The 13,712-nt window shown below is 48.7% G+C and overlaps 3 protein-coding genes across 6 annotated transcripts in view; 2 read left to right on the top strand and 1 right to left on the bottom strand.

Moving 5' to 3' along the window:
- Positions 1 to 1,700, top strand: part of Ppp1r14d (protein phosphatase 1 regulatory inhibitor subunit 14D) — a 12,875-nt gene extending 11,175 nt beyond the window's left edge. For both annotated transcript variants that reach the window (XM_021156817.2, XM_021156815.2), the window contains 3 exons: positions 974 to 1,057; positions 1,163 to 1,195; positions 1,397 to 1,700. In XM_021156817.2, coding sequence (XP_021012476.1) covers positions 974 to 1,057; positions 1,163 to 1,195; positions 1,397 to 1,462 — 183 coding nt within the window. In that variant the 3' untranslated portion in view covers positions 1,463 to 1,700. The remainder of the gene's footprint in view (positions 1 to 973; positions 1,058 to 1,162; positions 1,196 to 1,396) is intronic.
- Positions 1,701 to 2,763: 1,063 nt separating this feature from the next.
- On the bottom strand, positions 2,764 to 11,108 carry Zfyve19 (zinc finger FYVE-type containing 19). 3 transcript variants are annotated; one of them, XM_021184888.1, is made up of 11 exons: positions 10,645 to 11,108; positions 9,180 to 9,301; positions 8,952 to 9,002; positions 8,482 to 8,600; positions 8,238 to 8,383; positions 7,765 to 7,873; positions 4,795 to 5,001; positions 4,310 to 4,383; positions 3,507 to 3,605; positions 3,273 to 3,382; positions 2,764 to 3,185 (listed from the first exon to the last, which is right to left on the bottom strand). In XM_021184888.1, exons 1-11 carry the CDS (start codon positions 10,696 to 10,698, stop codon positions 3,107 to 3,109), a joined length of 1,170 nt encoding a protein of 389 aa, XP_021040547.1. In that variant the 5' UTR covers positions 10,699 to 11,108; the 3' UTR covers positions 2,764 to 3,106. The 3 variants fall into 3 exon arrangements, with proteins under 3 accessions (XP_021040547.1, XP_021040538.1, XP_021040557.1); XM_021184879.2 differs by having other exon boundaries at positions 2,766 to 3,185; positions 4,795 to 5,004; positions 10,645 to 10,812; XM_021184898.2 differs by lacking the exon at positions 3,507 to 3,605 and having other exon boundaries at positions 2,766 to 3,185; positions 4,795 to 5,004; positions 10,645 to 10,812.
- The window catches only part of Dnajc17 (DnaJ heat shock protein family (Hsp40) member C17), a 35,767-nt gene continuing 33,090 nt past the window's right edge, over positions 11,036 to 13,712 (top strand). The window contains exon 1 of the mRNA XM_021156283.2: positions 11,036 to 11,140. Within this exon, the coding sequence (XP_021011942.1) occupies positions 11,063 to 11,140 (78 nt within the window). The 5' untranslated portion in view covers positions 11,036 to 11,062. The remainder of the gene's footprint in view (positions 11,141 to 13,712) is intronic.

Here is a 13,712-nt window from a genome sequence, read left to right as displayed (position 1 = left end):
GAACTCACTTTGTAGACCAGGCTGGCCTCGAACTCAGAAATCCGCCTGCCTCTGCCTCCCGAGTGCTGGGATTAAAGGCGTGCGCCACCACGCCCGGCCACACACTTTTTAAAGTGTACAAAGCCATGGTGTTCTGTATCTCATGGGTATAAGCAAAGGTTTCCACAACCTGACTTCAGAATACTTTATTCCCCTGGTCCCAGTGTATTAGTAGTCACCCCACATTCCCTTCCATGAGGTTTCAGCCCTAGGCAAGAATAGATCTACTTCGTCTCTGTGGATCAGCTTATAGTGCGTATTTCATATATACAATGACTCATTGACAAGGCTTTGTTGTTAAAACTGATCTTTCTACACACCAGGCCAGCCAGCCTTGAATTCACAGATGTCCACCTGCCTCTGCTTCCTGAGTGGTGGGATTAGAGTTGTTTATCACCACACTCTGCAAACATCTTATTATTTTGTGTGTATAGGTGTTTCAACTGCATGTATATCTGTTCTCCAAATGTGAGTACTCAAGGAGTCCAGAAAAAAGGAACAGGAAGCACTAGGACTGGAGTTGTCAACAGTTGTGAGCCTCAATGGGGTGCTGGGAATGTAATTCAGGTTCTGTGGGAGAGCAGCAAAGTGCTCTGATCTGCTCATCTGATCAGCCATCTCCTCAAGGCATTCCCCCTCCTTTTCCCACTACGGTGTTTAGGTCGCTTTGAAAGTCATGATCCTCTGTCCTCAGCCTAAACACGGAGAGCACAGGGACACGTGAAGTCCTCATTTGGTACAACTCTTAGCACTTTTGCATGGGATATAGTAGGTCCTTAGTAAACCTTTATCAATAGTGAAATCAATGGTCCTTGTGAGTTAGCTGAGGAGGGGATCAGTATGAAGATCAGCAGATGAAGGAAGAGATGGGTGAGTCCTGTCAGTAACTGCCTTCCTAGCACCAGGTGCTCAGATGTCTGTCACTGTCAACTAGGGTCAAGAAGAATCTTCTGAGCCTGAGATTGATCTGGAAGCTCTCATGGATTTGTCAACAGAAGATCAAAGGACTCAGCTGGAGGTAGGAGGGGAAGCTGGGCTTGGAGCCTAGGGAGGGTTCTTGGGAGACTGGTGGGGGCTTGTGGGGAAGTACATGGCTCAGTTCAACTTGCTCTCTTTTCCTCAGGCCATTCTCCAAGACTGCCCAGGCAACAGAGAGGTAAGGCACTTTCTGCTACTGCCTTAGGAGGAAGACTTAAGGGGAAGGCTATGAGAAATAGAGAGAAGCCTTTGAAAGGAACGCTTGGCCCTTGATCATTCTTTCCATTTCTTGCTCTGGGGACAGTGGGAGGACAGATTAAGGAGGACAGCATTGTGACTGTGATTTCCTGCCTTGATCTCAGTGTTCTCTTTCCCTCAGCCTTTTATCTCTGAGCTACTCAGTCAACTCAAGAGACTTCGGAGACTCAGCAGGCCTTCGAAATAATCCTGGAGGGACCATCTCCTGAGCCTCAGCACTGCCAGGATCCACATTCCTGACCTGGATACTGGCTGAAAAGTCTTGGATATGGACAAGGGCTGCAGAAGACAAAGAGAGACACTTGTATAGCCCACACTTGCATATGCAGCCATAGCTGGCTCTCAGTTGGACTCTCTGGGAGTCAGCTGTAGTTTTGTCTAATGCTTTTCCTTATCAGCCAAGATAAACCTTTAGGAACCCAGAATAAGGGAGTGTGGTGTGTATCTATGCTGAGGATGGGAGACGGGAAGTGATATCTTGGAAAACCAATGTCCTAAGTCGCTTGGCTCTATCCACATCTTGAATCCAAATATCCATCATCCACCCACCATCATCTCCCATCTCCATGCCAATAGGTGTTGGGAATGCAAAGACAGAGAACATAGCTTAGATTTGAAGAGATTGGAATAGTGAGGCCTAGAGGCCATGTTAAGAAAGCACACAGTATCCTGGTGTCACTAACAAGAAGGGCCTAACTGGCAGAGACAAGTTTAGAATTCTGCCAAAGAGGCAACAGGAAACACCTCACTGGGTCTCACAGGAAACATCTCACGGGAGCATCTAGGGAGGCTGATCCCTCCTCCACAGTGTAGCAGGCCTCCTTGGATAGCACTCTCTTCTTGGATTTGCTCCTGTGCAGGGCAGGAAGGAAAGCAGAGGATATGCAGAGAAGTAAAAGGGATTGTGAGAGACTGAGCCAGATGGCTGAAGACAGACATTGTTGGATCTTTGAGGTACACAAGTTGGGATGGGAGCCAGGTCTTCTGTGAGTGGAGGAAGCTGGATATGCATACACTGTTCCTATACTCATTACTAAGTACTAGACAGATAGAAATCCAACACAGAAGGCTCTTCTGGATAAGTTGAGCCTTGCTGAGTACAAGACACGATTCCCTAAGGTGAATATTCATGCTTACTTGGAATGAGGCCACCGGGAGCTGTGACTGTCCTTGCTGGGAGCTTACAGAACAGCTCAAGCTTTTCATGAATTCCACAGGGGTCCGCTCCTAACCTACTGTGTTCTTAGCACCTCTCACATGCCCCAGGCTCAGGGGCCATGAGGTTCTAGATAGAGAAGGTGTTGGGCACCTGCAGGTAGAGGTCTATGGTAGAGCACACACTAAGTATGTATGAGGATGTGATTTCAATCCCAAGTAGCGCCAGTAACAAACACACAATTGAAAGGTTCGGGAATGAGGGATGTAACATCCTTCTGTAGCATGTGAAAGGCCCTGGGTTCAATCCCCAGGACAGAAAAAACATCTGGGGCCAATGACTCAACACATTTTATTAGATCCCAGTATAGCCAGGATTGGGCCTGGGAAGCAGATTTCAGGTATCACTTTTAGCTTCAGTATGGTGTCTTTTCCACCTGCCTCTCTTTGAGGCCAGCCTCTTAGGGGAGGGCAGTGACTCCTCCTCTCACCTGGCCCCTCTCAGAGTTCTTATGTTTCTTCCTTCCAGGGACTGGGAAGCTCACAAAAGGGTGTGTTTACCATCAGTAGAGCAGGATCTTCTGTCACCCTGGATGCCCTGAGACTTGGCCCAGGAGTCTTCCCAGCCTGCTGGTTGCCTGTGGCACAGCCACCTCAGGAGATCATTAGGTTATCCTCAGTGTTCTTGGCAAGGCCGTCGGGGGTGGTAGGGAGAAGTCTGATGTTCTTTAAGATCAAAGTTATCATGGCCCTCCCTGCAGAACAAAGGGGTGAATGGCAGACAACTTGGCAGTCTTCAAGCCAAGAACATTCTCCTCTCAGAACACTCTCCCAGTACCCACCGGAAGCACCGGGCACAGTAGAGGTCTCCATCACAGCCAGCACAGCGCAAAGTAGCATCCTCATTGCAGATACAGCACCAGGGGAGTTCTTCCTCCTCAGCCTGGGGCCCCTGAAGCAGAGACTGGGGCTTAGGAAGAGAGAGGAATGGGGACCATAGAGATGGAGCCGTAAGGCAGGTGGCAGGCTGTCTGTGGGAAGTGTGAGGATGGAAGCCTGAGTGAGACCTTGCTCACCTCTGTCTCTCCCTTGCAGGGTTGGGCCCGGGATCCTGGAGCTGGTTTTTCAGGGATGTTAAAGCCACTTGCCTCATCTAGGGCAGCTTCTTCAGTGAGCTGTGAACATCGAGGGAGGGAGAGGACTATTTCCTGCTCGAGGCACAGGCTGCCCTCCCATCATTTGTTTGTTTTGTGGCCTTGGCTTCTCAGCTCTTCATTGTAGCTGATCTGCCATCTGTTAACACCCTGGGGGTTCTCCTCCCCTCAGTGTCTTTCCCTAATACTAGATAAGAGAAAAAGGGTATCAAGGGGAGAGGGAGAGGCAGGGAGATAGACAGACAGACAGACAGACCAACTGACCGACTGACCGACATTCCTGGATCTAATTTATTGCCTTTTGTTTCTTCTTTGATCATGGGTACTACAAACCACGAAACTGCAGAAACTCTCTGCAGGTGGCACAACCATGCTTCTGGTAGAGCACAGGCAAATCATGGTCAGCTGGCAAGGACAGTCCAAAGTAGCCCCACATCCCACACGTGGGATAAAAAGAAAAACTCATTCTTATTTATGTGTTTTTAAAAGAAATGGAAAGTACAGAATTCTCACTGCACTTCACCCTTTACTCCCTTCCTGCCTATGACTGCACATTTCCTATGTCAAGACACCAGGAAGATCAGGACCCCAGCTAGAAGAAGTGCTAAGGAATGACCGCTCATGTGGCCCCAGTGCAGAGGCCCGGCATGAGACCAGACAGCTGGTACAACACTGAGCAAGGAGGCAGAGGCAGACTAGGGTGACTGGGTGGATAACGGGGCTACCTGCTGCATGACTCTCTGGATGGCTGTCTCTTCATCCTCATCACTGTCTGGGAGGTGATAGTCCTGGAGGGTTACTGGAATGAGGGACAGGAACACAGGAAGAAGTGAGGTAAGAGATTTCACCACATCTTTGCTCTTGCCTTCTAGAACTGTTGGTTGCTGGGGGCACTTGGTTCTGAGCTGAGAACCAAGCTGCTTGCCTCTACCTCAGCTCTGCAAGGCTGGACCATCAGCCCTGAGAGCAGAGGGCGGAATGAGAAGCATTAGCACCAGAAGGAACTGAAGGTTCCACTGCCCAATATGGCTGCTTCCGAGTCCTCATTCTCTGCTCCCCCATCATACGTCACAGCTCTGCATAGCACATGGCATATCCTTTGGCACAGGGACCCTTTATCTACTTTAGCACTGTCAGGGAAAATACAGTTTGTGGTGGCAGTAGGTCTTGGCCAGGGGGCCTGAAGAAGGATGCTGGCTAGAACCTTTACCTCTGCTGGGGTCCTGTCCTTTCAGTACAGCCAATCTTTTGGCAAGAGCCAGGATCCGTTCCTGCCTGGTGTTCTCCTCCTGTAGCTCAACAGCTGCCTCAGCCAGCAGCTTGTACTTCTCTTCCTCCAGAGACTGGCTGGCCTGGCCTTGGGAATTTGTGTGCTGGCTTCTCGCAGTTCCCTTGTTGAGGTCATTCTGGAGAGAGGCTGCTGGCAGGGATGATGTAGTTAGGAAGGCAGAAGAATTCCAAGATCTCATCCTGGAAGCCATTTCTCAACTAGGTTTAACCATATATTTTCATTTTCATTGCTCAGTACTAGGATTTTATTCATTGGTATATTTATTTTTGGTTTTTTCAAGGCAAGGTTTCTCTGTGTAGTCCTGGCCTGCCTGTAACTCACTTTGCAGACCACGTTGGTCTTGAACTGAGATCTGCCCACCTCTGCCTCCCAAGTGCGGGTCCCAAGTGCCGGGATTGAAGGTGTGTGCACTTCCACGTCTACTCATTTATTTTAAAGACAGGGGTTTGCTGTAGAGTCTAGCCTGACCTGGAACCTGGAACACTTACTTACTTACTTTCTCTCTCTCTCTCTCTTTTTCTTTCTTTTGTTTTTGGAGACAGGGTTTCTCTGTATAGCCCTGGCTGTCCTGGAACTCACTTTGTAGACCAGGCTGGCCTCAAACTCAGAAATCCACCTGCCTCTGCCTCCTGAGTGCTGGATTAAAGGCGTGCACCACCACCGCCCGGCCTCTTTCTTTTTTTAATTCTTCTCTCATATATTACATCCTGACTTCAGTTTCCCCCTCCCTCTAGTCCTGCCAATCTCTCTGCCTCAACTTCACTTTCTTTCAGTCCCATGCCAGTTTCCCTTTCACCTCCTCTCAGAAAGGAGAAGCCCTCCCAGGGACATCAGCCATCCACAGCAAGGGAGGAGGCAACCTAGTAGTAGGAAAAGGGTCTCACAAGCAGGCAAGAGTCAGAGACAGCCCCCGCTCCCAGCGTTAGGAATCCTACATGAACAGCAAGCTACTCAGCCATAGCATATATACAGAGGACCTAGGGCAGACCTCTACGGGATCCCACCTGAGTCCCAATCAGTTCTTTCTGTGGGTCTTGTACTCTTAGGGTTTCCCTGACTTCTCTAGCTCATCAGATCCTTCCTCCCTCCCTTTGCAGCACTCTCTGAACTCCTCCTCATGTTTGTCTGAAGTAGTCTGCATCTGTTCCCACAGGAGCTGGATGAAGGCTCTCCAACACCCTGATGATGATTTTGCAGGAATGACAAACTGTAGGTCAAAGGTCTTGTGGTTGGGGTGGTGCCCCTATCCCTCCATTTGATGGCCTGGAACTCAGGATCTTTCTGTCCTTACCTCACAATTCTATGACTGCAGAGTGCCTTGGAAAACTAGTAATTTTAGTTGTGTACTTCAAAGACATCAACTTTGGGAGTGACAATTTTGGAAATTTGCTTTCTTTGGAAAATATAGAACTATTATAAGGCTATGTTTTTGTTTTAATCCCCAATGTGGATATGGGGCTGCTTCGGATTTTCCACAGTAGCTGACTATGATTTGCCTTGTGCTATACCAGGGGTGTGATTTTGCCAGCTGCAGAATGTTTTCTGTGAGTGTGTGACATTTGTTATTCTGGGGACTTTTCAGACAGTATATAAATGTTACAGCCCTGAGAGGCTGTTGGTGGGTTTTTGGTTGTTGTGGGTTTCAATGTGCAGAGAAGAAACAAGAAGACGGAATTAGATATTTTGAAGGCAAAGAACAATCTTGTCCCCAAGGAATTTAACACCCTAATCAACAGGAAGATGTCCACCTGTAATGTCACTGTTTTTCAACCTGACTTTATTCAGGGATCTCTTTCCTTTCCTCCCTATCCTTTTTTTCTCTTTCATCTAGTGTTGGAAGTTGAAAGAGTGGAAGAAAAAGGGCAGAGAAGAGAAGCACCTACAATGTAGCAATTCAGCTCTACACCCCCACACACTGAGTTGGGTGGCTATCCTAGGGCTTGAGGATCAGAATGTGAGGGGCTAGGGTTTAGCTAGACTGTCTTTCAGAGCTGGAATTAGCATTTTCTGGGAACAACAGGAAGAAGTCATAACAGTAACAGCTAAGTTAGATAATGGGCAGGAAGACATTTGACAGTAATCCATGCATCAGATAAGTGAGGTTATCCACAGAGACTCTCTGCAGAAGTCTATCAATCTTACTTCCACTGGTACATTTAAGGGCAGATTTTTTTTTTTTTTCAGGTGGGGAGCTGGCAACTGCACAGTAGGGTGCCCAGCAGTATCCCCATCTTCCACCCACCAGAAGCCAGAAGGACCTGTGAACTGTGACGATGAAAATGTTTTTAACCAAATCCAAAGGTGTCTAAGGCTCAAAAGCATTCCTGGTTGGAACTACTGCTCTGTAGACTTCATTACCACTGTCCAAGAATTTCTATGATGTCAGAACCCTGCATAGCACATCCTAGATCTACTCTCCATGATGTGACCCACGAGCTCATATGGATAGCGAACAGTGGAAATGTGGCTGGTGCGAGGAGCCAACCGACCCTAACTCTTTTCCCTGAAGCTTCTTCCTCACTGTCAGTGCAGTCAGTCACTGCAGAGAGTACTCACAAAGTACTTATTATGAGCCAGGCACAGTCCCAAGCACTTACTGTATTGTTTCATTTTGTCCTCATGATTTCTCCCAGGACATAGGTTTTAGCACAGTAGCTTAAGCTTACTGATGAGAAAGACTCAGGTGAGGTAACTCATGTATGTGGTGGAAGTGGAATTCACCATCTGATTCTAGAGCCAGTGCAAGAGGCCCACGCTGGCTCTTTGGAGCTAGCACTCAGTAAACAGAAGGTCTTTTGTGCTGACCATTCTCTGACTTACATTCACCTCCCAAAAGGGTGGGCAGTAGAGGCAGGACATGACTTGGGAGAAGCCAAGCGGACAAGTTACCTGAGGCTCTTGGTTGGCAGTTTTCATCAATAGCCACCTCAGCTGTCAACTGTGTTAGCAGATCCTGCGTCTGCTGGGCCTGGGTCCTGGTATCTGGTGCCTGGTGTGCCTGTGCGGAGGAGGGCAGCTCAGTGGGGAAAGGGCTGTGGGGAAGGCCACACCAAGAGTGCAGAAGAAGTCTGAGTCAGGGATGGATGGTGAAGAATTTTCAAAGCCCAAGGAAAGGGATGAATTCAAGTCCACATAGGTGAGTCGGTCTGGCGGCTCCCAACAGGACTGAGTATCCACTCTTTGCTGACGCACTCAGTCCTGCTGCTTGGCCTTTGTTCTTTGGTTTAGGAGCAGGCTTAAGGCTCAGGAGGTAGGGGTGGGAGGCTTTACCAATCCCTGCAAAGCACAGGATCATACATGTATCTGGGCTTGTGAAGGGTGCTCACCCTAGGAAATCCTTTTCTCTTAAGCCACACACTCACCGGTCTCACGGTGTGAGAAGGTGGGACTCTGCCCTGCAAGGCTGCAAGCCGATCCTCCATCTCCTGCGTGGAAGGAATGGGGCCCTGGACTTCATCCTTCAGTGCGGCTAGCCGTGCCTCTATCTCGGCTTGTGAGGGTACTGACTCTGCAGTTGGAAGGGAAAGGATTTGTAAGGGCCAGAGGAAGCTCAGACCTCACTTCTGGTATGTGCCTTTAAAGGTCCCCTGGCCCACTCCCACTCACTGGGCTTGTTTTCCTGACGAAGCCGTGCTAGGCGCTCAGCGATGGCTTGGTCTTTGTGGGTCAGGCCTTGGCTCCGGGAAGTGTTGAAGTTTTTCTTGGCTTCCAAGGCTGCCACACGCCTGGGTGAATATGAGGTAGAGACCCTTAAGGTTAAAGAGAAGACTGATGGCACCCATTTAAATCAATCTGGGCCTCTACAGGCCATCTTCTGTGGCCTCTATTCCTGTGGTACCATAGCCTAGCCCAGATAACCAGCAGGAGGGTATGCCTGACAGGGAAGGAGCTCCCAAATGCCTTTTCTGATAACTGGTTAATGAGTGGCTTTCAGGATTCAAGAGGGAAGCCAGGAGCCTGGAGGTGGGCATTCTCTCTGTCCTGCATCCATTTGCTCCGGAAACTGGAAGGAGAGACGTGGTAGTGGTGTCCTTGTTTTTTTTCCCAGCCCCACTTGTCTTCTTCTCAGTACTTACTTCTTATAGTTCTGAGGTGGTGACCACTTCGAGGCATTGTCAGAAGACCCTCTAGAGAGAGGACATCAGAGGACAACCGTGTCAGAAGTCCTGCCCTCCTTCCCATTGGTAATTTCTACCCCAAATACTTCCCAGGCAGACCTCTGGCCAAGGCGCACAAGGCCACAAGGCCTGACCTGATGCTTATTGTCATGTCTGTCCGAGCCCTTGTCCGAGCCCATCTCTCACCTGGTCAGGATTGTGTGGCACTGCTTGCAGACTTTCTGTTGTGTGTTGCCAGCCCGGGGTACCAGAGCGCTGAAGCTAAGACAGCCATTACAGAAGGCTCGGCCACAATTCTTACAGCCATACTATAAGAAACAGGAAGCAGGAGGAAGCATGTCTCACCCAGCCCTGATGGCTCTTCTCTGAGACCCTCTAAGCACTCACAGAAAGAGGGAAGTGAAGTTGTGACCAGATTTTGAAGGAAGGCGGAAGAGTGGTATCCCTAGGGTTCTGGCTGAGATGGGTTCAGCGATTCCTTGGTTTCCAGAGTCTTATTCAAATTAGATAAAACTTCAGGCAAAAGTCACATGCTTTCTACCATTTTCAATTTCTTACCATGGGGGGGGGGGGGTAGTGCAAAGACAAACAAGGCCCTGTGTGTCAGGTCCCTGGCTTGTCAACAAAAAGAATCAGAGTTGGGTGCTGATCCTGTGCTTTCTCTGTTCTGTCAGAGATGGTGGGAGGTTCGCCTCAGGATAGGGTTGTAACAATAGCTTCAATTATTAAGTACTTAGTGTGTGCCAGGCACTAAGCCTGCACCTTAAAATTCATCATTTTTTATAACCATCATCACTTACATACGTCATCATATTTGATCCTGATGCCCACTAGTATTATCTCTATTTTAACAGGGGCCAGTGAAATTACATGACTGTTCAATTAGATCATTCTTTGAATAAGACAGGGCAGCTGAAATTTGAACTCTGACTCCAAAATCGATATGTAAGTGCTCCAATCCTATACACCATGAATTCGTCCCATTTACTTCCCTTGCAGCTTACAAGGGGAATGTGGTTGAGAAGAAGGCTTTTTCATTGTGCCCTGGGGAGAAGAGGAAGTATGGTAATCTATCCTGGGTAAGGGCAAGCTGTGGACGGGGCAGGTTTCAGAACAGAGAGCAACGGGCATGCATGGGATGACTTTAAAGACAGAAATGGAGAGAAGGGGAGTGGATAGAATGTAGGTGGAGATTTAAAAAAAAAAGTGTAGCTTTTGGAAACTTTACAATTTCTAGGGTACTTTCAGCTACAGCACCTCACCGAAGCTACTTTAAATTTTCTTAATTTACATTATTTCTTTGTGAGTGTATGCGTGCAGACATGTGCATATCATGGCATGTGTGTGGCGATCAGAGAATAACTTTCAGGAGTTCTCTCCTTCCACCATGTGGGTCCTGGGGTTCGAACTAAGGTCATCGGGGTTAGCAGCAAGTGCTTTTACTCAAAGCCACCTCACTGAACCTCATCAGACCATCATCTTAACCCGGAAACGGGTGGGCATCCGACCCACTATACAGAGAGGTTAACCGGGTTACTTCATCAAAACCACACAACTGAAAAGAAGCCGTCAAACTGTTTTTAGCCTGCAACTCCCTTCCCTTCGCCCCGCGTCCTCCCTTGGCCCTTCAGCTCTCTGGGAGTACACTCGCCTCCTTCTTGAAGAGGGTGAACTTGACAGCACAGCCGTAGCACCTGCTCTCCATAGCAGTTCTCGGCGCTGCAGAATTGGTAGGTTAGCCTCTCACCAGCGCAGCGCAGGCCTCTCAGACCCTCAGGTTGTGCAGCCCAGTCCCACACGCCCATCCGCGCTGTCCAGGGGCGGCCCAGCGCGTAGAATTCTGACTTTGCACTCACCAAGGCGGGGCGGCAGTGGAGTGAGGCATGCTGGGAGTCGTAGTTCATTCTCCTCTGCGCGCTCCTCCACAGCCAGTCAGACGAGAATCGGAAGGCATCATCCCAGGAGGCTTAGCGCGCTTTTGGGCCGGCTCGGAGAGAGTAACCCCCGCGCCCACGCACACGCTCAGACTCCTGGGAGTTGTAGTATCAATTCAAGTTTGAACTAGAACCATGGCGGTGACCAAAGAGCTCTTACAAATGGATCTGTACGCGCTGCTAGGCATTGAGGAGAAGGCGGCAGACAAAGAGGTGAGAACTTGATAGGCAAAGCAGTTCTTCGGCCCTCGCGCCTGGCGCGCGCTTTCTATGCTCCGCCCAATCCTGGACCCGGAGCGAGGGACGGCCAATGACTAAAAAGGGGACCTCCGGGCACTTCCTGAAAGGCTTGAGGACCGGGTTAGGGAGGGAGTCATTGAGGACTCTGAACTGTGTGGCCGTGCTGTTCCTTCTGCCGCACTGTTGGAGGCCGGTTGAACCTGAGAGCCAGGCCTGCTTTTTTGCGCCTGCGCAGCATCAGTTTGTACGCTGAACGCTTTATCTGTCTGTCTGGAGGTGTTTGGTTTTAGTCTGTTTTAACTTAAGGGGGATCCTAGGAAGAAAAGTCTCTAGGCTCTAACTCCTCCCTTCAGCCCCTCTTCTTTTTCTGGATTTGACGTTGAGGCCTAGAACCTAGAGGCCTCAGTTTTCTTTTCCTCTTTTTAAGTATCAGATGTTCCAGTGTTGTCAGTGCGTGCTGCTTAGCGGGTTAAATAAGAGGATCAGAAGGTTAAAGCAGGTGGTGTGGGGGTCCACTTATCTCAAGTGCTGGTTAAGGTGCCTGGGGTGAGACAGATCGAGATGTACTTAAGGTTTCTGTTATTTACTCTTAGATTGTGGTGGCAATAGTGACAGTACACGCAAGGGAGTTCATTAGATAAAAAGTAATGCCTACCGGGCTGGGCATAGTGATCCAAGCCTGTAATGCACTTGGGCGCTGGAGGGAGGAGAATCAGTAATTTAAGGTCAACTTCAGTTTCTTGTGGAGTTTAAGGTCAGCTGTCTTAAGGTGTTTAAGGTGAGAGGGGGAGTGGGGGGAAAGAAAGAGATCCTTTTTTTGTTCTTTCTGAGACGGGGTTTCTCTGTATAGTCCTGGCTGTCCTGGAACTCACTTTATAGACCAGGCTGGCCTCGAACTCAGAAATCCGCCTGTCTCTGCCTCCCCAGTACTGGGATTAAAGGCTTGCGCCACCACTGCCCAGCAAGAAAGAGATCTTATCAATGCTCTTTATACTTCTGGACTGCTTGTGCAATGGTTGAGTGTCAGAAAGAGTGCTTTGGGGCAGAAAATCAGGGTGATTGGATTCTTCAGTAAAGTTGTGGTCATCCTGCTCAGAAAGCTTCCTGAAGATTTGGCTGAAGTAAAAAATGGATGTAGAAATAAATACCCATAAAGCACAGGGTTTCTCTTTGCAGCCCTGGCTGTCCTGGAACACACTCTGCAGACCAGGCTGGCCTGGAACTCAGAAATCCACCTGCCTCTGCCTCCCAAGTGCTGGGATTAAAGGCATGCACCACCACTGCCTGGCTCTCTCTCACTCTCTCTCTCTCTCTCTCTCTCTTGAAGAAAATTTGATGTAGCCCTGGCTGTCTTGGAACTTTCTATGTAGATCAGTCTAGTTTTTGAACTCACAGCGATAAATCTGCCTCCCAAATGTTAGGCTGCCTCGTGCCCTGCTTTTGGGATCCAGGCTTTTTACCTGAATGCTTAGGATCCAAATTCAGATCCTCTGCTCACAGGACAAGCACATTACAGACTGGGCCAGCTCTCCAACCCCAAGTCACAATCCTCCACCACCACCACCACCTGCTGCTGCTTCCTCCTTCTCCTCCTCCTCTTCTTCCTCCACCACCTCCTCCTCTTTCTATTAGTGTCTGTGTCTGTGTCGGACAAAAAAACAGCACAGAGACCCTACTTAAAAAATATAAACAACGAGGGGGATGGGGTGGTTGGAGAGATGGCTTTGTAGTTAAAAAGGCTCACAATACTTAGAATACTCTTCCAGAGGATATGAGTTTGGGGCATCTGTAGTCAATAGCCTCTGCAGACAGCTGCACTCATGTGCATACATACACCCACATACACTTAGACATATATTTTAAAAAGAACCCAACTCAGTTCAGTTGGCCCCTCAGTGAAGTTTTGTCTGTTACTCCTCAACCCCTATGCGGGATATGAACTTATAGGACTTTGCTAGGCAGATGTCCTATGGGGCTCCAACCCAGTCTCTTTGCCTGCCGCTTTCTTTCATAGCAGCTGGCTCCCCTCCTTTACCTTTACAGCACTTGACACCAGTCTGCAGTTAGTTCTATTGTTATAGTCCTTTTTTTGTTTTTTGTTTTTGTTGTTATTTTTTTTGTTTTGTTTTTGAGACAGGGTTTCTCTGTATAGCCTTGGCTGTCCTGGAACTCACTCTGTAGACCAGGCTGGCCTCGAACTCAGAAATCCGCTTACCTCTGCCTCCCCAGTGCTGGGATTAAAGGTGTGCGCCACCATGCCCAGCTGGTTAGTTCTATTATTTGCCTAATGCCTCAATACTTTCTGTGCTTCTACCTCTTGAGAAGCAGATCTGGGGCCTGATGAGATGGCTCAGTGGTTAAGAGCCCTGACTGCTCTTCCAAAGGTCCTGAGTTCAATTCTCAGCAACCACATGGTAACTTGCAACCATCTGTAATGGGATCTGATGCCCTCTTCTGGTGTGTCTGAAGACAGCGACAGTATACTCACATACATTAAATAAATAAATCTTAAAAACAAACAAATTATTTTATATTTTAAAATTTT

Source organism: Mus caroli, chromosome 2 (genome assembly GCF_900094665.2).
Source record: "Mus caroli chromosome 2, CAROLI_EIJ_v1.1, whole genome shotgun sequence".
NCBI lineage: Eukaryota > Metazoa > Chordata > Mammalia > Rodentia > Muridae > Mus > Mus caroli.
The sequence above is the reverse complement of the archived record's forward strand: the minus strand, read 5'-3'. Positions and strand labels throughout refer to the sequence as shown.